Source organism: Neovison vison, chromosome 9 (genome assembly GCF_020171115.1).
Source record: "Neovison vison isolate M4711 chromosome 9, ASM_NN_V1, whole genome shotgun sequence".
NCBI lineage: Eukaryota > Metazoa > Chordata > Mammalia > Carnivora > Mustelidae > Neogale > Neogale vison.
In genome coordinates, this window is record NC_058099.1 from 4,608,610 (window position 1) to 4,630,840 (window position 22,231).

General features: G+C 49.2%; 1 protein-coding gene across 10 annotated transcripts in view; it reads left to right on the forward strand.

The window, feature by feature from the left end:
* Nucleotides 1–22,231, forward strand: part of RAPGEF1 (Rap guanine nucleotide exchange factor 1) — a 135,059-nt gene that overhangs the window by 49,847 nt on the left and 62,981 nt on the right. For 7 of the 10 annotated variants that reach the window (XM_044264633.1, XM_044264640.1, XM_044264631.1 and 4 more), the window contains exons 2-3: nt 18,317–18,456; nt 19,049–19,162. In XM_044264633.1, the coding sequence (XP_044120568.1) occupies nt 18,317–18,456; nt 19,049–19,162 (254 nt within the window). Of the gene's footprint in view, nt 1–7,040; nt 7,108–18,316; nt 18,457–19,048; nt 19,163–22,231 lie in introns of those variants that run through there. The other 3 variants (XM_044264641.1, XM_044264638.1, XM_044264634.1) reach the window with 2 other exon arrangements.

Sequence of the window (22,231 nt, forward strand, 5' to 3'; positions counted from 1 at the left end):
GCCGCTAGGCCAAGCGGTGGTGGCTTTTCACCCAGCCTTAATCTTGGACACTCTGACACCTCAGCCCCTCTGCTTTTAGCTTCTGTGTATTTTGTCCAGGTTTGCTTTGCTTTCTTCCTTTTTTTTTTTTTTAAGGAGAGGGAAAGGCTGGTGTGAGCTGGGGCTTGGGGGGAGGAGAGGGAGAGAGAGAGAACTTTTTTTTTTTTTAAGATTTTATTTATTTATTTGACAGACAGAGATCACAAGTAGGGGCAGAGAGGCAGGCAGAGAGAGGAGGAAGCAGGCTCCCTGCTGACCAGAGAGCCCATGCAGGGCTTGATCCCAGGACCCTGGGATCATGACCTTAGCCGAAGCAGAGGCTTTAACCACTGAGCCACCAGGTGCCCCGGGGAGAGAGAGAATCTTAACCAGGCTCCTGACCTCATGACCCTAAGATCATGACCGGAGCCGAAATCGAGAGTCGGATACTTAACCAACTGAGCCACCCAGGCGCCCCGGGTTTGCTTTCTTCTGATTGCAAATAGGACTGTGTATAGTTGCCTTGTGTATGCTTTTGACAGACACCGTGCCATTAACCCACTCTCTTCCCTCGTGAGAATCATTGCCTTAGAGCAATGGCTTGGGGACAGAAACCACGTTTTTCCAGCACAAAGTAGATGCTAAGCAAATATTGCAGCCGGGTATAAACATGCATGGCATAGAGCCGAAGGGAGAGCAATGAGTGATCACTGTGGCCCCGCTTGTGGGTGAAGTTTGTTGTCCGAAGCACTCACGTGCACAGTAGGTCTTGAGAAATACTGACCGGCTTACCTGCGCTCTGGGCCTTGTGCTAAAGAGACGCGTTTCGGCCAAATATCTTCGCTTGGGGTGGCTGGTTAGTTGGAATTTGGTGACTGGGATTGGTGACTAGGGCCATCCCTTCTCCTCAACCCCCATGGTTTGGCTCAGGCAGTCCTGTTCCAGGCACAGTGTTTCCAGCCTCTCTCCCCATCAGAAGGGGGCTTGTCCGGAGGAATGTTTTGATGTGAAATTTGAACTTCCCTGCTGGAGTCCAAGGACCCACCTACCCGTCGCTTTGTTTGCGCGCTAGGCTCTGCTGATTTTGCGGCTTGCCCATCTTCCACTCAAGATTTGGAATTTCGTCACAGTTTCTCTCTTTCCCCCAGTCCTCTGTTCCCCTGGAGGACTAGTTAAAACCCGGGTCCTGGGTCCCCTCCCCCGGAGGTCTTGATTCATGAGGTCTGGGTTGGGGGTTGGGATGGAACTGGCATCCTGACCAGCACCAGCTCATGCCAGTGCTGCTGGAGGGACCCAGACCCTTCCCTCCCCTTCCCTCCCCTTGCATCCCCTTCCCCCCTCAGTTGGGGAAAGGATTAAGACACTGTTTGGTCAGAGAATTAATTCATAGGACCTCAAAGTGAAATTGAATTTAAGTCGAAATCGAATTTTTAGATTTTTGATACATTTGTGTATGTGATTATAGTATTTCTTACTATGGTTGGTGGTCAAGAGAGGCCAGAAAGCCACCGATCGCCTCCACCTTGGAAACGGCCCACCTGCTGGCGCTATGCCCATGCATGGTCCTTGGTTCCAGACCCAGAGCAGGACGCTCAGCCAGGGTCCTTGTGACTCTGGGAAAGGACTGGATTTGTGGTCTCGATCGCCCCTACAGGCCCCCTCCCCTGCAGCAGCTCCTCATTGTCCTAGTGAGAAAATCCTCTGTGCCACACTCCCCAAGGAGAAGGGTCTTCAGCATTTTGAGTTAGTGGTTATGGAAATAAATTTCATGAAGGTGATATTTAGCCTTAGTCCCTTCTGATCAATTCTGCTCTGTTTCATGTTTTAATCCACAGAATTGGTTTGGGGACCTGATACTATGTCTGTGTGAGCAGGAGGAATAGACCAGGCGTCGCCCACTAACCCTTTCTGCTGGGGCTCACTCCGTTCCGTCTGTCAGAGATGCTGAGATGCCTGTCTTATCCAAGGCAACCCCGTCTCTTCACATATTTCGTGGTCCTTTCCCGTAATGTCTGCTCGGCTTACAGCCTTGGGGCTTTCTTCATGAACTTTCCCGTATCTTTCTGGAAGGAAATGCTTTATTTCTTCAGCATTTGACTTGCTCTGCTGCGTGTTGGAGCGCTGGGTGTATGGCTTTACTTCTCCGTTAGCTTATAAACCGTGCGAGGGCGGGCTCTGCTTTCCCGTTCAGCCACGGACCGGGCCAGATCTTCTGTGGCACCAAATGCCCAGCATGTGGCTGGCGGAAGGAGCTCAGCCAAGTTGTGCTCCATTGTATCAGGGGCTGCAGGGCCCAGATTCGGTTTCTAAGCTTGTTTCACTGAGGAAGTGTATTCTGATTCCAAGGAACGGAGTTGGAGAAAATGAGTCTCTGCTTTCTTCGTTCTCCCACGTGTGTGGCCTGTGCTTGTTCTTGCTCCTTGGCGTGCTGAGACAGAGACCAACTCCTGTGGAAAGATTCGGTCCTCTACAAAGAACTTCAGTTCTAGGGGATGCAAAGGATACAGCTGCCCAGAGAGAACAAGGGAAAACTAGGTTCCCTCTTGAAAAATGTACATAGTGTCCTGCTATGAGGATTCCAGAATGAAGCATTTGGGTTTTTCATAAAGGTACTCTTTGAGGTGGGTGGTTTTCTGGAGGGTTCTAACAAGAGAGAGACTTCGGAGAGAGTTAAAGGAATGTTACTTGGCTGAGTGTAAGACCCAAGAAGGGAGATGGCCAGCCCCCGAAGAACTGTCTTTTAGAAGCACACATTGTGACGCCAGTTTGTTATTAGTGATAGACTGTAAAGGTATAAATTCATGAGAACTGGGAGGCCTTTTTGACTTTGGAAAGCCCCTTATTAATGCTTCCTAGCCCAACAGCAACTCCAGCTATCACTCAACTACACTTTCTTCTGCAACCTGTTGTTTTTGGAGTTGTTTAAAAAGAGCGTCTGGGTTCCAGCTATAATCCACCTCCCGAGGTGAGAGGCTCGGACTGTCACTTTGGCCTCCCCCTGTGGGCTAAGAGACTGCTTGAGATCTCACCAGCAGGCGTATTTTTAGCCCGGGAGCTAGCACGGCAAGGAAGTCTTTGATGTGCTGCTGCCGTGAGTGAGCCATCTTGGTCTTGGACTTTTCCAGAAGGGTGTGATTCACTTTTATAAGCAGTGCTGGCCTGAAAGTCTTGTCTTCTACTCTTGTTTTGACCTGCTTACCCGTGCATCAAAGTTGTGAACACATCTAATAAACAGCGTATTGGCTGGGCTTTCATTTTGAAAGGAGGAAGAGGGATCCTACCCTGCGATGCGAGGTCTGAGTGGGAGGCCGGGGTGGGGACAGGGCCGCAGTGCGTGCAGCCAGGCCCAGAGCTGGTTTCTTAGAAGTGAGCCCTGACCCGGAGACAACAGGCTGTTCGTTCAGGGGACAGAGCGTGCGTGAGTCGGCCCTCCCCCGAGCCCGTATTCTGCTTTGACCCATCTTTAGGGTACTTCTCCCTTCCACCTGAGAAGACTGTGGCTGGCATGTAAGCTACGCTGGGCTCAGACCCAGAGTGTCTCTCCTCTCAGCCTCAGTTTCCCTACCAGGAAAGTCACCGTGAGAAGTGAATGCGGAAGGCCTATGAGATGCTGTCGCTATGTGGTCACTTGGTACCTAATGCCTTCTGCACGCGGAGCCGGTACATTTGACTGGAGGTGAATTGGTTTGGATGTCAGGCTCTAAGCCGGTGAAATTCTGGCTTTGACCAAACCAGCGTGTCTTCTGACTTTATTCCCAGAGTGTCAGGGGCCCTCAGAGCCTCTCGTGGGTGGCGAGACCTCCTGTGGCTGCAGGTTTCGCAGAGAACAGCTAGGGGTCCCCGGTCCTGGAGTGGGCTTTTCTTCCCGGCCCTCTGAATGTGTTTACTTATGACTCTGGAGTTGTTTCATGAGGCGGAGAAATGTCTGGGAGAGGTTGGTTGATACATCTTCAGCCATTACAGAGGAAGGAGCCCGGGACTGGCCTGGTTCAGGATGACTGGGTCCCAGGATGGGGGCACTTCCAATCCCAGGGCCTCCGCCGCCTCCTTGGTAGGCAGATTCGGGATCCTTTCCGGTGCTCACGCTGCAACGCCAAGAGCCCCGCCACTCACCTGGTACCTGCCCGGGGTGCCACCTTGGCCATGACTGTGGAGGGATGGGATTGATCAGCACTTGCTTCTGAAAGTGTAGAGCAGAGTGTGTGTCTGGACCATCATACATAATAAATATTTCTGCCAGAACAGGCCTCCTGCCCCAAACATCTTTGTGAGACAGGAACAAGGGGTCAGGGTCCAGGAAGAAATTCGCGTTGAAGAACAGCTGAGAAGACCCTTTCCTTGTTTCGTTCCAGAGAAAAATTCGCTGCCCCTGGTTGGGTGAGACTAAAGGCTACCTCTCCCTCACCCCCAGCCCTTTCTGCCCTCCACCCATGTGCCTGGGAAGCCAGAAGTTTGCTTTGGAGAACTGGTCATTTTCAGATCCCTCTGTGGTCCGCAGAGACTCCTGTGGCCATTTCCAAGTCGGCACCTGTTTGCTGACTCTGATGCTTTTTGTGGGTCCCTGCATGAAAGGAAGCCTGGAGTTGTTCCTGTAAGCCGAGCCCAGCCCTTCCTCCTGCCCTGAGGAGCAGGCAGGGCTGTCTTTCAAGGCCGCCCGCTGGGCCTCAGAGCACTTCCACAGCCCCCCCCCCCCCCCCCCACCGCACCTTCCTCCTGCCGAATGGCGCTGCGAGCAGCTGAAAAGCCCCTGCGTTTGCTGGTCAAGTCTCCTTTGTGGGACTCCTCATCTGTGTCCTGATGGAGGACTTTCCCAGCGCCCCCCACCACCCGCCGGGATTAGGAGGTGCTCCCTGGAGGGAGGAGCTGTGTCTTGCTCTTTCTTGACCCTGGCTCTTTGCAAATATTTGGCGTGTAGAGATGGAGGGAATGAATGAGGGAGGGAGGGAATGGGGATGCCCATGGGCCTGCTGTGGGTTATCAGGGGCACCCTGTTTCCCCAGGTGACAGGGGAGGGGAGGGACTCTCCAGACGACCCTTGGCCTTTCACTTTCTCCCTTCTCTGCCCAGTAAGCGCCTCTTACAGTATCCCAGGGGCTGCTGGGGCCCGTGGCTCTCCTCTCCTCCCCCTGCTGTCTGGTAAAGAAAGAAATAACATACTTGCTGGCAAATGAAAATTTTTTCCTCTGGAGGTCCAGAAGGTAGCCTGACAAATAATGGGTTCTTTGGGTCTCTGAGCAGGGCCAAGTGCCACCGAGGCCAGCAGAGCCTCCAGGCACCTCAGCCTGCACTGTTGTGGGGCCCCTGCCTGAGCCCTGTCACCGTGGCCCAGCCCCAAATACACGGGCCTTCCTGCCCCAACTTGGGCTGCTTTGCTGGTGACATGATGTGAAAAAATATGCTGTGAGGCCCTGGAGGAGCATTGTTTGAATTCTGTACTGGCACCGGTCCCAACGTGCAAGTTCCTGTGAGGGACAGAGGCGGCTCCAGACAGCTCCACCCCAGGGACAGAGGTCAGGGCGGACACCGCTTCCTCCTGTGGTCGTGAGCCTGGACCGTGCTCTGCTTTGGCCCTGTCTGCTTTCTGCCGGTGCGGGGGTGTGCTCGCTCAGAATCCACCGTTACTCGCCCGGTCTCTGTCCCCCACTCCCCACTCTCTCTTGCTCTCTGTGACTCTCATCTCTAGAAATAAAACTCTGGAGAAAGGGACAAATTTGCATCTAGAGATGTCTATAGAGTCTGTGGCTTTAAGAATCTCTAGGCCACTCTGTCTGTCAAATAAATAAATAAAATCTTAAAAAAAAGAAAGAAAGAGAAGGAAAGGAAGGAAAGAAAAGAAAAGAAAGAAAGGAAGAAAGAAAGAAAGAAAGAAAGAAAATGAATCTCTAGGCCATTGCCAAATGGTGATGAGAAAAAAAATACTTCTTGGGAGGAGGCGCTGAGGCCTCCCTGGGCGGGCTGACCTTGAACACTCACCGCAGGCGCCAGCGTGCTGGGGTTGCCTCGACTGTGCCTGTGCCGTGTGCTGTGCCTGCCGCCTGTGGGGTTGGGGGATGGTGCTGGGACCCTGGGACTTGGTTTCCTTCTGTGTCTAAGGGCAGTGAAAGCCCTTTCCTTGCAGTGTTAGTGTGAGGGTAGGGGTGACCGCGGGCTCCCTGCACGGTGCTCGGCCTGTAGCGGGTGTTTGAAGCCAGAGCTGCTGATGGCGCCTCACCAGGAGAGAAGCAGTTCTCAAGCTGGAGGCTCCGCTTTCCTCTCCTCTGGGAATACTTGTCGATATTTGATGAACGTTTGCTAAAAGGAGTAAGTCTTGGGGAAAACTCCGTGTGTGGATTTGTTCGGATCCCTCTGCGACGGTGTGCGCGAGGGGCTGTGGGCCTCTGAAGGGCTTTGCTTTTTTCTCTGAGGGAGAAGAGATGCCGCAGGAGGGTTTTGGGCAGCGAGGCGGTGGAGCAGGACTTGACCCTTCACAGGGTCGCTCTGGTTACTGGGTGGAAAAGACTAGAAAGGCAAGGAGCAGGGGTTCTTGGACAGCTGTGGTCGCGGGTTAGGCACAGAGTGGCTGTGGTTTGGGTCAGGGGTCAGGGCTGCCGCTCGCTGCCATGGGGAGACTTTGGATGGCCGGCCGAGGCGGGATGGATGTGCGGAGTTGGCTGCAGGACTGGAAGGTGGGTGTGAGCCCAAGAACAGAGTCAGAAATTTTGACCTGAGCCGCTGGAAGGGTAAAGTTTCCTGCTTCAGCAGGATGTAGTGGCAGCAGGTTTGGGAGGGCGTCTCGGGCAAAGTTTTGTGCTTGTGCTGCCTGATCTTGACATCCAGGACAATGACCAGGAGCTTGTGTGTAGGAGGAGACCACGCTCACCTCCGAGGTGCCGACCTCTTCTCTGCGCCGGGCTCTGGGGTTCCCATCTGGCTTCCCGGCATCCTGTGTCCTCTCTGTGCCTCCGGTGTGCTCACGTGGATGCCTCCAGCCTCCATCTGCCTCCTTGACTCAGACTCCTCCATCAGCTGGTGAAACCAAGTTCCCCGGGATCTCTGCAGAGGAGGGTTCCTCTGTCCCAATCCAGGGCCTGACCCAGATGAGAGGCTCAGGTATTTGTCGAGCATGAATATTGTCTATTTCTTAGACCAACCTCATGTATAGGTGCTGTTATTATTATATAAAATACATCGATTCACTCCTGGTTAAAAACGAATTATAGGACACAGATGTATGTACATGTAGTTCTTTGAATTTTCCATACAATAAGGGAAAGGAGATTAGAAAACACTTATTTACTGGTGATTTAAGATCATAAAAATATTTGTATAGGTTCTTTTGTTATTTTTACGAAGATGAAACGGAAACTTCCTAAGATATCCGTAGATTCTTCCTGAGATATGTGGTGTCGAGTTACTTGGGAAGACACTAATTCTAGGTTAAGCATGTTTGTTTGTTCCAGCGACTAGGATTTCCTTGAATTGTTACATGATCTGTCAGTCTGACCCATGTAAAAATCAAATGGACCCTTTTAAAACAACTTTAGATCCTTGTGTCTACTTTCTTCCAGGTTTTTATTGATGTGTACCAGGAGTCAGGAAGGTACATCTGGCTTTAAGCATGCAGCTTCAAGACTTTTCACAAGTCGAACACAAGAACGCAAGCAGCTCAGGTCAAGAAATAGACTAGGGCGCCTGGGGGGCTCAGTTGGTTAAGCATTCGACTTTTGGTTTCGGCTCAGGTCACGATCTCAGGGTTGTTAGATCGAGCCCTACGTCAGGTTCCAAGCTCAGCGTGAGGTCTCCTTGAGATTCTCTCTCTCCCTCTGCCCTTCCACGTGTACACGCATGTGCAGTCTCTCTCTACAAAAAATAAATAAATCTTTAAAAAAAAAAACAAAAAAGGAAATAGGCCATAGCTCCCTCCTGCCCCCTGCAGCTTACTCCCCCACCCCAAGCATAACTGCTATCTTCACTTCTAAAATCATAGATTAATTTGGCTTGTTTTTGTATTTGTATAAATGGAATCATACAAAAATGTACTTTTGTGTGTGTGTCTTCTTTCCACATTTGTAGGAAGCACCCGTGTTTCTGTGTGTAGGTGTGGGTTACGCGTTCCTACTGCTGCATAGTGTTCCACACGGGCAGGGTCTGTGTCAACGGGCATTCGGGTCTTTCTTGCTGCTTTGCATATTCCGGTACCTGTCTTCTGGTGACTTCACAAGGGCACACACCTGGGAGTGGGATGGTGGGGCCCCCGGGGAAACGGGTGTCAGATGCCTTCCGGATTCTCCGTCTCCGCAGCGGCGGTGGACTCCGCCCTTTGCTCGCCATCCTCCTTAGTGCTTAACGTTCTCCATTTCCTATTTTCTACTTTTATCTATTTATTCTATTTTATCTTTTTATGCATTGGAGTGTGTGTGTAATGGTATCGCTTTGTGGTTTTAATTGATTGTTTCTTGGTGCCTGTTGGAGTGGAGCACTTTGTCATCTGTCTCTTGGCCGTTTGGACATCATCTTCTGTGAAGTGTCCGTTCCATGCTGAGTCTATTTTTAATCCTTACCGGGTGTGTAAGAGAACCAGAATGGTGGCTCTGTCAGATCTGAGCCCACATCCAAGGTGGAGCTTGGTCTCTTCCGTCGGTAGTAGGCCCGGCCTCCTCTCGCACCCTGGCCCTTCTGCTTCTGCCCTGAGCCTCTCTCTTTGGCTCAGTCCCTGCTGGTCTGCTTCCAGCTCAGGCATCTGGATAGTATCTTACCTTTGACCTAACAATTCCATTTCTAGGGGCCCGTCTCATTATTGCAGATGCCTAGAAAGGAAACATGAGTGTGTTCATCAATTTAGCATTGTTTGAAGAGCAAAAGTTAAAAAACCATCAGCCAGGAGTCTGGTTAAATAGGTTTCAGCAGAACATTATTCAACATTAGCTGTGCTCAAAGGAAAAAATGCCCACAACATATTAAGTTGAAAAATATTTCAGCTCTGCCATATGGAGAGTTATGAGGGATTTTTCACTTTCTGTGTTATGTATTCTGTGTTTTTGCAGGGCTTGGATTTTTATAACAAGTTTGTTTAATTTTGTTGCTGGGGGAATAAAATGATCTATGTACTGCTTCCAGCATCAGCCACAGCAGCTCAGAGTTACCTGTAGATCGCCTGAACACATGGGTGATGCGAGCGACTTTCATGGCAGAAAGGCGGGCTTTGGTGTTGCAAGACTCCAAATAGTATTTTCCCTCTGTTTGAACATGAATAGTTCTATAGTAAGTAAGACAGAGGATCTTTTAATATGGAAATTGTTGGAAAAAATGAAACATCAGGTTGCTACTAGGCTGTGGCTGTTTTTAGCTCAGGGTTGGCAGGGGTCTGGCCACGAGATCAGATAACAGTAATGGCTTCCATTTACTGAGCATTTGCTATAGGTCATGTCCATGGCTACGTGCTTGTCATAGAGGATCCTGTTCAGCCCTGAGGTTATGCTTTTCTGTAGGTGAGGAACCTGTGGCTCGGAGAGATACACAGTTTGCCCGTGTCTGCTCCTGAGCTTGGGTTAGAACAGAGACGGCCAGACCCCAGAGCCCCTGTGTTGCCTGCCATGGCCACTCAGCCCGAACTCTTGGCTTTAGCCTTTCTTTAGTCTGTAACATTTTAAATAAGTAACAATCTGAAATGGTAGCTTTAAAAAAGTTCTTCCGGGGCGCCTGGGTGGCTCAGTGGGTTAAAACCTCTGCCTTCGGCTCAGGTCATGATCCCAGGGTCCTGGGATTGAGCCCCGCATCGGCTCTCTGCTCGCCAGGGAGCCTGCTTCCTCCTCTCTCTGCCTGCCTCTCTGCCTACCTGTGATCTCTGTCTGTCAAATAAATAAATAAAATCTTTAAATAAATAAAAAAGTTCTTCCTGGGGTGCCCAGCTGGCTTAGTCCGTAGAGCATGTGATTCTTGATATTGGGATTGTGAGCTCAATCCCCATGTTGGGTGTAGAGATTACTTAAAAAAAAAAAAAAAGTCTTTAGGGGCACCTGGGTGGCTCAGTGGGTTAAGCCTCTGCCTTCTGCTCAAGTCATGGTCTCAGGGTCCTGGGATCAAGCCCCGCATTGGGCTCTCTGCTCAGCGGGGATCCTGCTTCCTCTGCTCTCTCTGCCTGCCTCTCTGCCTACTTGTGATCTCTGTCAAATAAATAAATAAAATCTTTAAAAAAAAAAGTCTTAAAAAAGTTCTTTCTAATGTCCTCAAGCCACTTCTCCACTATAGTTGTCCTTTTTACATGTTTGGAAAATGAGGGAGTGTGGCTTGGGTAGGTAGCTTTAGAGGGAACTCGTGTAAGCGGACACATGGAGGTCCTTCCTGGTTGTGCCACGGTTCTGAGCCCAGTATGCTGTAGGGAACGAGAAATTGACAGCCACGCTGTTTCTCAAGATCGGTTGCAGTAATTTTGGAACTGCCTCAAAGTGTTACCCACCCTGACCCTGACGTTGTGTTCCCTTATGTGGCTGATATTTAGAGACTGCCCTTATCCAGAGTGAAATTAAGCCCTGACAGAAACCGCTGCTAAGTTGGGATCCCAGCTGCTGCCACAAGTGACATTGGAAACGCCAGTTGATACATACATGTGTAGGCACCAGGCAGAGACTGTTGTTAGCCTTGACTGAGGAGCAAATTGAAAACCTGTGAATGAAATATTGGTCCCTGGCAGACTGCTTAGGAAAAAATTGGTGCGACTTTCAGGGCTTGGGGGTTTGTTGAGATTTGCTTCTGTGAGCAGGCTGCATGCCTCTCTTCCAGCCTGTCCTTCCTCGGACGTTCGTCTGACAGCTGGGTCAGCGTCCTGCCATGGTTGCCCAAGAAAGTGCCTGCTCTTAGTAACACTGTGGCTGTTTATACAGAAATCATGAGGCTACGTAAGCCACCCTTCCTCTGGAAGAAATGACTATCAGATTAGTCACTGGGAGTTTCTGACCTTCCGTGCTGTAAATGCCGCAATGAACAGTGGTCTGAGGCTCTGTGCTCTTAAATTCTCTCGGTGACCTTTGAAGCTGCTCTCAAAGATTTGATAAATTACCATAAAATAGCAGCTTATGGCATTTCCTTCTTAAGTGGAGGAGGGTTTTTTTGTTTCCTTTGGTGAAGTATGGCCGTAAAGAAAGCAGATCAGTCTGGTGGTCCTACGTGTTGGTGGGGATAAGGAGCAGCTGGGACCTTGATAGTGGAACTGCAAAGTGGTGAAGCCATTTGGAAAATCATTTGGCAAAATCCACAAAATTAAATACAGTATATACTCTGTAGTTAAGCAGTCTGTTCACAGAGAGTGCTTGCTGCATGTGTTACAGGAGACAGGTATGAGAATGTTCATAGCAGTGTTGTTTCTAGAAGCTGGAAACAGCCCCGTGTCCATGGAAAGTGAAAGCATGTACATATATTCCAGTGTGCTTAGATGTCAGACTTACCTCTGAGTGAAAAAGCAAAAACATGAGAATATGTACAGTGTATTTCCATTTATGTAAAATTCACAAAGCTGTAAATTAAGCTATACTTATAAATTGTCAAAAAAAGTAAGGGCTGATAAACACAAAAATCAGAATCGTGGGGAGGAGGGGGTGCCTGGGGGCTCAGTTAGTTGAGCAGCCAGCTCTTGGTTTCCACTCCGGTCATGATCTTAGGGTCATGGGATTAAGTCCCGCACGGGGCTCCGCGCTTACGGCGGAGTCTGCTTGGGACTCATTCTCTCTCTCTCAGTCTCTCTCACGAGTAAGTTAATCTTAAAAAAAAAAAAAGAAAAAATCAGAGTCACAGTTACCTGTTTTGGGGTCAAAAGGTGTGATCATGAAGGGGCATGTGGTAGCATCAGTGGACTTGAAAACTTTCTGCTTCTAGAGCCGTGTTGTCTGATACGGCAGCCACCGTCTCAAGTACTCAGTAGACACAGGGGCCATCCCGTGGGACGGTGCAGATACAGAACATTTCCATCATTGCTGAAAGTTCTGTTTGATAGGCCAGGTCGGTGGATGGATGCGTTTAATTCTGAGGGCTCTGTGTGTGTGTGTGTGTGTGGAATTTTTCAAAATTTTGTTTTGATTTCAGTATGAGAAGATCTCTAAAAACACACGTGTACAAAATCGGAAGTGTAACTAAGTAAGAAGTCAGGGACTAATAAGAGAGTGGTTGAGGAAGCGACGTGAGACCCCCGCAGTGTGGGAGCTTGGCTTTGGCCTCTCGGCCAGGTGATTGATACACTTGAGGGACTCAAGAAGAGGGGCAGGAAGTGGGTGTGTGCACGCGTGTGTGTCTGGTGCCGTTGGCAAGATTACGCTAGCAGAGACGCCCCCCGTTGCTTCCTTCCGCCCCGCCAGCTCCGGTCATTATAGCACTCTGTCAGCTCGCAGATGCAGTTTGCGTGACCTTGCAGGCCACCCGAAATCTGTGTTGTTGACCCATTGTTTCAAGGAAAAGATGACAAGCAGCCTCCGAGTCAGAATCTGTCCTAGTTAGTGCTGTCTTCTATTTCCAGAGTTGAGGAGGTCCGTCACCATTACGAAGAACTAGCTTTCTCCGCTTGATTTAACACCTTGTGTGTTAAAGGTCGGTCTTTCTAGGCTATTAAATACTCCCAGGAGAGACATTTATTGATGGATGCAGTTCTTTCTTTAAATGCTGGTAGGGATTGCCAGTTGTGTCTCAAGACGGTCTAGAATTTCAGGCTGAAGTTGAGAAAGTGCTGTAAGACACTTCTTGCCTCCAGCTTGCTCTCAGGAGGAGGTGCCCTTGACTGGCTTTTGGGTCATGATCAGGGCTGGCTCGTGAGTGCAGGAACCTGAGAGGTTTTTCGGGGGGCCCACCGTGCGTTGCTTGCCTACCCCAGTTCTGCCCTGTTGTGATGTCAGGTGGTGAATCTGGCCTGTTCATACAGCAGCTCAGGGTCGCAGACGGGCAAAGCGGAAGTTGGCTCGGGCAGCCCAGGTCTCTGGAGGTCTTTGACCAGTGGAGAAACCATGCATCCTGCCTAGACTTCCCCATTTGTGTCTGCTTTTCTGGGTCTGCTTTCAGTCTTAGTTGCGTGGGTGGAAGTCCCACGGATTAGGACATTACTCTACCATCCCCCCTGGCTCGGGAACTGGCCTGGTTAGCACTCTGACTGTAGGGGCGCTGAGGCAGGCAGTGGAGAGGCGCAGCCACAGAGGGAAACAGATTGAGACTTCCGGCCCATGCTAGAGGAAGAGGAGGATGGCATTTCTAAGGCCCTCAATTACTTAGGGTCGTTAAGGTGAAAAGCTCAGTGCTGCAGAATAACCTGATTCATATGGGAGATGAAGATTCATCTTGAGTTCGGTCAGCCTCGCTGCCCTTCCAGCTAGTGCAGTCTGGTCAGCTCCCAGCATGGAGGCACCATGTGCCCGGCACCTGGGTAAGACCCTCCCAGACAGTGCCTCGCTTATTCTACATCACGTTGGCCATCTCAAGGACAGGGCCATCAGCCTTGTTTTCCAGAAAAAGGAACCTAAGACTTGGAAGGTGATTTTGAAGTAATTGAACCCAGATAGTCTGACTTCAGAGCTTACCCTTTTAACCCCCGCACGTATGATTGGACCGGTGACATCATTCTGAAGTATAAAGAAGGAAGTACAGTCTGTATGGGGGACCCACCCTGCTTGGGGAAGAAGAGGCAAGGTAGAGGAGGACGGAGGAGCCACACCATGCCAGTCCCCTGCTGTGAATCCCAGGGATGACCGTGACATGTAAGGGCAGGTGCCGAGAGCCCCTCCGTACACTGTACTGAGCTGTTCCGTATGCGGGGAGAGGTGCACCAGTTTCCTGTGGATCTCTCTACACCTTTGGGGTCCAAGAAGGGCTTCCTGCCAGCAGACAGCTGCAAAACCGTGTTTGGCTTGACCGCATATGAACAAAGGTCAGGCTCTGGCTTTTCTCTTTGGTCCAGAGTGCAGTGGGCTTCTAGATAGCTGGCAAAGAGCAGGTAGTTTACCTGATCTGCCTCTCACCTGGAAGGTCTTTGTCTCTCTGAAGCCACAGGCAGTAACAGACACGGTGAGAGACCTGTAGCACAAGGTCCTATGTCATTTATTTGGAAGGGTGTTTTAATAATAAACCATTGGAAAAATGGAAAGAGGGGGGTGCCTTGGAACACCTGGATAGCTCAGTCAGTTAAGCATCTGCCTTCGGCTCAGGTCATGATCCCAGGGTCCTTGGATCAAGTCCCACATGGGGTTCTCTGCTCCGTGGGGAGTCTGCTTCTCCCTCTCCGTCTGCTTGTGTGCTTGCTCGGTCTCTCTCTCTCTGATGTTTAAATAAAATCTTTAAAATAAAAAAGGGCGGTGCCTTGTAGTTTTAAAACTACAAAGCGTTTATTTTTCTGTTGCATAGGATCATGTTCTGTCCCCTAATTTTCAACCACTTTCAAATATTTTCTGTGAATTTCAGGTAGTATCAAAAGAAGCAGTCTGTTTTGTGGGATAGTTCCTGATTGGTTGGTTGAATGTTTACTGTTGAGTGAATGTTTACTGAGCATCTTCTATGGGCCTGGTACCATGTTAGCACAGGGGATGCAGGCATGCACAGGTGTGGTCCTCAGGTGAGTTTGCATTCTTGTGAGGAGACAGGCACATAAATAAATCACTTATAATAAGATGGTTTCAGACCTGGACAGCACTGAGGTAAATGGTGAGATGAAGGAAGTCCTCAGTGGGTTTTTGCTTTTTATAAAAACAGCTTCATTGAGATAAAATTCACATATGTAGTTGGCTCAAAGTGTAGAATTCTCTGTGTGTGTGTGTGTGTGTGTGTGTATGTAGTAATTTACTGGGGTTTGGTACAACCGTCACCAGATTCTAACTTTAGAACATTTATGTCTGCCCCAGAAGAAAACTAATTAGCAACCCCTCTCCTTCCCTCTCCCATTCCCTCATTCTTAGCCACTAATCTACTTTCTGTCCCTATAAATTTGCCTATTCTGGACATTTCAAATCAATGGAAGACCCCGCAAGTGGTCTTTTGTGACTGGCTTCTCTCACTTTGCATAATTTTATCAAATTCGTCCATGTTGTAGCAAGTATCAGGATTCCATTTCTTTTTATTGTCAGGCAATACTCTGTTGTATGGGTATGCCACATTTTATGTGTTTGTTCATGGACATTTCCATCTGTCGACTCTTATGAGTAATGCTCCTGTGACCTTTTGCGTACGAATCACGTGGATGTGTATTTTCATTTCTCTTGGGCATATGCCTAGGAATAGAATTGCTGGGTCGTCCGGTAACCGTGTTTGATCTTATGAGGAACTGCCAGATATTTTCCACAGCTGCTGCCCCATTTTACATTTACAGCAGGAGTGTAGGAGGGTTCCAGCTCCCCAGCCATCACACGCTTAGTTACTACGTGTCTTTTACTATGCACCGTGGGTTTGAAGGAGTAACTTGTGTCGGTTTCGGCATTTCCCTGATGACTAATGATGTTGAGCATCTTTTTGTATGGTCATTCCTCATTTGTGTATCTTATTCAGAGAAATGCTTTTTGAAGTCCCTGGGTCATTTTTAATTGGATTATTTGTCTTTTGTTGTTGAATTATAAGAGTTGTTTGTTTTCTCTATGCAGGTCCTTATCAGGTGTAGGAGTGCAAATATCTTCTCCCATTCTGTAGTTTGTCTGTTCATTTTCTTGTGGTATCATTTGCAGCACAAATGTTTTAATTGATAGATAATATCCTGTTAGTTTCAGGTGTACAACATAATTATTTGATATTCGTAGGTGCAAAACAGCGACCACGGTAAGTCTAGTTTAAATTTTACCTTCCGGTGAAGTCCAATTCATTTGATTTTTCTTTTGTCACTTGTGCTTTTGGCGTTCTAAGAAACCATCACCAAATCAAAGGTCACAAAAAGTTTATCCATAGGTTTTATTCTAAAAGTTAATAGTTTTAACACTTACGTTCAGGTCTTTGATCCATTTCAAATTAATTTTTGTATATGGTATGAGGTAAGAGCCCAGATTCGTTCTCGTTCTTTTGTATGTGAAATGTCCAGTTGTGCCTGCATCACTTGTTGAAAAGAACATTCATTCCTCCATTGGATAGCCTGCATCCTTGTTAAGAATTGATGGGCCGTAGACACATGGCCAATTTATTCTGGACTCTCAATTCTATTCCATTATTCTATATGCCTGTCCTTATGTGACTACCATGCTATCTTGATTACTATAACTTCTGAATAGAAAGTTTTAAAGTCAGGAAGATGAGTCTTCTCATTTTATTCTTTTTTCCACATTGTTTTGGCTATTCTGTGTCTTTTATATTTCCATGCTTATTTTAGGATTAGATTATCATTTTCTGCAAAAAGCCATCTGGGATTCTCCAAGGGATTATATTGAATCTGTAGATCAGTTTGGGGAATATTGACATTTTAATATTAGTCTTAATTCGTGAACGCGGTATGCTTTTGCATTTATTTAGATTGTCTTTCTTTCCACCATGTTTTATAGTTTTTAGTGTGCGTCTTGCACTTCTTGTGTTAAATTTATGCCTAAGCATTTTATTCTTTTATTTTTCTTCAAGATTTTATTTATTTATTTATTTATTTGACAAACAGAGATCACAAGTAGGCAGAGGGGCAGGCAGAGAGAGAGAGAGAGAGAGAGAAGAGGAAGCAGGCTCCCTGCTGAGCAGAGAGCCCCATGTGGGGCTCGATCCCAGGACCCTGGAATCATGACCTGAGCTGAAGACAGAGGCTTTAACCCCCTGAGCCACCCAGGTGCCCCTAAGTATTTTATTCTTTTTGATGATATTGTCAGCGGGAGCTCTTTGTTTTTGTCAAAGTATAGTTGATACACAGTGTTATACTGGTTGCAGGTGTAGGACACAGTAAGCCAGCATCTCCACATGTTAGGCTGTGCTTACCACAAGTGGAGCTACTATCTGTCACTAGACAGCGCTAGTACAATATCATTGATATGTTCCCTATGCTGTACTTTTAACTCCAATGATTTATTCGTTCCATAACTGGAAACCTGTGTCTCCCACTCCCTTTCCCCCATTTTGCCCATCTTCCCAACCCCTTCCCTCTGCCAACCATCATCATTTCCCTGTAGTATAAATGGAAGCTTTTTTGAAGATCTTATTTTATTTTATTTATTTATTTTTGAAAGACCCTTGAGAGAGTGTTTAAAAATTTTATTTATTTGACTGAGAGAGAGAGTGTGTACACAAGCAGGGGGTGCAGCAGAGGAAGAGGGGGAAGCAGGCTCCCCATGGAGCAAGGAACCTAGTGCAGGCTCGATCCCAGGACTCTGGGATCATGACTGAGCCGAAGGCAGACTCTTAACTGACTGAGCCACCCAGGCGCCCCAAGATCTTATTTATTTATTTTAGAGAGAGAGGGAGAAAGAGAATCCCGTGTAGACTCCACACTGTGTGGGGAACCTTACATGGGGCTCTGTCTCACGACCCTGAAGATCACGACCTGAGCCAAAATCAAGAGTTGGGCACTTAACCAGCTGAGCCACTCAGGCGCCCCTAAATGGAAGCTTGGTAAAATTTCATTTTGGAACGTTCATTTCTACTGTACAGAAATCTAACAGACTTTTGTATAGCGATCTGCGTCCTGCGGTTTATCAGTGCTAATAGTTTTTTAGTGAATTGCTTGGGATTTTCCAGACACGGGGTCATCTACAAAGTTTTATGTCCTCCTTCCCAAGCTAGACGACTTTTGTTAGGTACTGGAGTACGATACTGAGTAAGAATGGTGAGAATGGACACGCTGGGCTTGTCCCTGACCTTGAAGAGAAACCGTCCGGTCTCGCACTCTGTTCCGGGGGTTTGAGCACCTCAGTGCTATTTCAGTCTCTAGTGCCGACTCTGAGGCCGTGCCTGTGACACTTGCTGCTGTTCCCTAAACCAACAGAAACGAGGACGTTGACTCAAAACCTCAAAAGGAGGTTGACACAAAAATGTATGACTTTCATTCCAGTTCATACATTCTGCACGTCCACGATTCTGCTTTGGTATTCTTGCTTCTTAGCCAGTTCCCTTAGACTCAGTTCATCAGACAGAGTAAAGAGGATGCTGGAAATACTGGCAGATTCTTTTTCCATAGCCATTTTGACTGCCTTTGACTTCCACAATTATGAACAACCTAATTTAGATGGAAATTGCAGAAATTAAAACACGTAAGCAGAAGTGTTTCAGTAGATCCGTCTTTCCTTTCCTTTGTAACTAAACAGGCAGGGAAGAAGATTTGTTTAGGGACGCTGCCCGTTTCTGCAGAAGGTCCGCGGAGCACAGCTTCTCCCCCTGCTGCTAACCATTGGCCCCTCCTTGTTTTCAGACTCTCAGCGCTCCCATCTCTCCTCCTTCACCATGAAGCTCAAGGACAAATTCCACTCGCCCAAAATCAAGAGAACGCCATCAAAGAAGGGAAAACCAGCCGAGGTGTCTGTGAAAAATCCGGAGAAGCCTGTGAGCAAAGTAAGCTGACTCTCTCTAGGTGTTCCTCCCGGCCTTCGCCTCCTTCGAACAGTATGAGTTTGTGCTCTTTTTAAGTTCATTCCCTGGGGATTCAGCTTTCCGTGCCAAACACCTGCTCCGCACCTACTCCACAGCGCTCGTGCTGCCAGGCAGGGACGGCCAGCGTCCTTGCGCAGTGTGAGCCTGTAGGATGGTGAGTGTTTGTCCTGTTAATCAGAGTCGAGTTCAGTCGGCTAGAACAGTTCTCCTCTTCCAGATGTGTCATCCTCTGGGCGTGTAAAACAGCTCGGCCCACCGTGTTTACACCCCGTGGTGCTGCCGCCCTGCCCCAGATGGCCCCGTGTTGCCCTACACACGCACACTTAGAGGGAGGCGTGTGACGTCCAGAACATCCTTCATTAGGCTTCAGGGCCCATGCTCTGAGACACGCCAAATCCTTAAAGCCCGGCCAAGGATGTCCTCAAGCACAGGCAACCTGAGCAGGGCTGGCTCGGCCAGCCGTGTCAGAACAGCGGTAGACGTTCACCTCCCCCCCTTCAGCCTCAAATGGCCATTTCAAGCTCTGTAGGAATCCAGGTTTCCTCTCTTCCAGGAGGCAACAGACAGATTTCTACCAGAGGGCTACCCTCTCCCCTTGGATCTGGAGCAGCAGGCAGTAGAATTTATGTCCACCAGTGCTGTGGCTTCCAGGTCTCAGAGGCAGAAGGTCAGTGTGACGCTAAGAACAATTGGGTTTGCCTTGCCTTCTACTGCAGAATCCTGGGCCGTGGTTTTGGGGCTGGAAGGAAAAAGCTACTGCAATATCCTTGTGTTCAGTTGGGTGGCAGCTGTGGGCTTCACTGTTCAGGAAACGGTCCAAGGGGCCTTGGGTGAAATGAAGTTTATCCAAGCCCCTGTGGTCTTTGGAGAGAGCTCAGCATTCCGTGACGAAAGCTTGGGGTTCCTTTCTGGGGTTGTTTGGGTATACTGCTTGGGTCCGGCGGGTTCTGGGGGAGGTGGGTGAGTCTCAGCTCTCCACTCTTCTTTCCTTGAGCTGCTCAGGGGATGGGACTCATTAGGGAGGAGCGTCTGCTGGGACAGGCGCCGTGTTACACATCTGCGAGACTGTGTGCGGTGAGAACGCACAGAACCAAGTACTGAGAACCGGGGACACCTTTTGTGCTGCTAACATTTGTCCAGACTTGCCTTAGCCCTCCTGCTCGGTGCTTTGCGCTTACTCTCTCACTGAACACTCACAGCGACCCTGGGAGGTGGAAACTTACCTTGCAGAAGTGGAAACCGAGGCTGTAGAGGTAGGAAGCCTTAGCCACTGTCGCGCAGGAAGAGGTAGTGGAGCTGAGGTGAGCTCGGGCCGCCTGACACCCTCGTCAGTGCCGGCAGGGCACCGCACTGCCTCTTTATGAGAGCCAGAATCGATGTTGGGATGTCCTACAAATCCAGATGGCAACTCACACACGAAACAGAGAAGCAGAATTAACCGTAGTAATGTAAAATAAAAGGAAGCCCATAGACAAACACTCCGGTGCATGTCACACCTGCACTTGGACACCGCCGGCAGATGCTGCCCCATTACGTAGACACGTAGGCCTTGACTCGTGGAGTGTACCTATATTTTTGTTTTTGTTTTCACCAGAATATTGTAAAATTCTAGTTAAAAGTGGAGAACATCAAAGTCTGAAGTCCAAAAGTCTCTTGTTGAATAATCCTATTCCCAAAGGAGGCTGAAGAAGGTCAAGTGTTGGTTGTTTGACAGATTGATGAAACCGTGGACCGCAGCAGAGTAGGAAAGTAGAAGACTTGGTGTGCAGCACAGTCATTTTCTGGTTCAGCAACCTCTTGGGGCGGAGTTTGGTTAAAAAACAAACCAAAAACAACAACCCCAAGCAGTGTCCTTGGCTGGGTGGTGTAGCGCAGGCAGCCCGGGGTAGAGCAGCTGTGTCCTGCTGGTCCCCTCTGATAAGAGACTGTCTCTCCACTCCGTTCTTGGAGCGGTTCCCCCTTTCTTCATCTCCCCGAGAGATGGCACGGGGGCACATTCAGTGTGAAAGTGTCCTTCACTCAGGGTGAGTTCCTGCAAATCCCAGGGGACATTGGCAGTGTCTAGAGACATTTTTGGTTGTCAGCACTAGGCTGGTAAAGCAGGTGCTGCTGAGTCTGGTGGGTAGAAGCCGGGGATGCTGGTGAACGTCGCACACAGTCCAGCCCCCCTGCGGCAGCGGGTTATCCGCTGCAAGATGTCCGTAATGCTGCGGCTGAGAGCCCGTCCTGTGGCAGGGGCTGTAGGTACGATCTTCACCCGGGGAAGAGAGTTCCTCCAGTTGTTGGTTGTCATCCTTTAAGAAGGGTTGAATCACCCTGCTCTGCCCCAAGTCAGCTGCCCAAGACCTTGTGAGTACACACCTGATTAGCAGAAGCCCACAGGCAGAAGTAGAAGTGTTGGCGAGTCTGCCAACATGTGTGAACTTACAAGATGCTGTTGGAGAAATCTGAAAATACTTTTGTCACTGGCTCTCATCATTCATGATTACTTACTAGCTCTCTTACCTCTTAGAGAATATTTCCATATATGTTCTCATTTTAATCGCAGTTTATATGCATGACATTCTGTGTTGATTTTATTTTTACTTTTTTTAAACTAGATTCCACACCCAACGTGGGGCTTGAACTCATGACCCTGAGATCATGAGTCGCATGCCCTACTGCCCGGGCCAGCTGGGTGCCCCAGCATTCCCTGTTTAAATACCGGGGAACTGCAGCTCAGGAGGTCACAGATTCGGATTCATCTGCCGCTTCCCCGGGGTCTCTCTTTGCCCAGGCCCTGTCCTGGGTGATTCTACACGCTGTTGTGTTTACTCCTCACTGTAACTGTGTGCAAAAGCTTCTTTATTGTTCATATACAGAGTCTAGGCTCTGGCCCAAGTTTTCTCCATCAAAATCTGGTTTTATTTTATGAACTACTTCCACGTGTTTTCTCGCTCACTGCCCCGTATCAGGCTCTGTAGGTCACCCAGGTTAGGGATTAGCCTCCCTGTTTTGCAGATGAGCCTGAAGCCAGTGGACCTCAAGCCCAGCACCTCGACCCTCAGGCAGTTGCCAGGTTTGTGGATGGACGGTGGCGTCTTCCCCCAGAGCAGGAGGGGACGCCCCGGTACAGCCAGGTGACGTCAGCAGAGCCAAGGCTTTGGGTTCCCAGCTCTAGCACGAGCTCCGTCCGGGAGTCTCCCTGTAAACTCTCTGACCGCCGGCTGCGTTTGCGAGGCGCGGAGCTGTTCAGAGGCGGAGGGGCTGCGGGCGGACCCTGCTTGGAGGCCGATGGTTCTGGGAGCACAGCTGGCAGGACGCCCAGCGGGTGGGACCTGACGCTGCTAAGTTGTCGGCTCCCTTAGCAGGAGTGCGGCGCAGGCTGGCGCTTCGATGGCTCATTTGATCTCTGCAAAGCACCGGAAGATTCTTTGTGCTCAGAAGTGCCCTCCTGCCCCTTTTGGGTGCCCCCATCTCCAGGTCAGCCCCTTTCTCCCTGGCAAACCTGATGACACATTTTCTCATGATGTTTGCTGCCTCCTCCCCATCTTTCACCATCCCTGGCTCCAGACATGTCCTGGTGTGCTGAGATGGGCAGGGCCGTGGTCAGGGCCCTCTAGCCAGACTGGCCAGCCGGGGTTTCAGTCACACTGATGTCTGGGTGTGGTTCCTTCATAGTCACGTCCTTCCTGGCCCCAGCGGGCAGTGGCAGAGCAGAAAGCTCCTATCTCCATGAGGTCCATGAGGTGGGAAA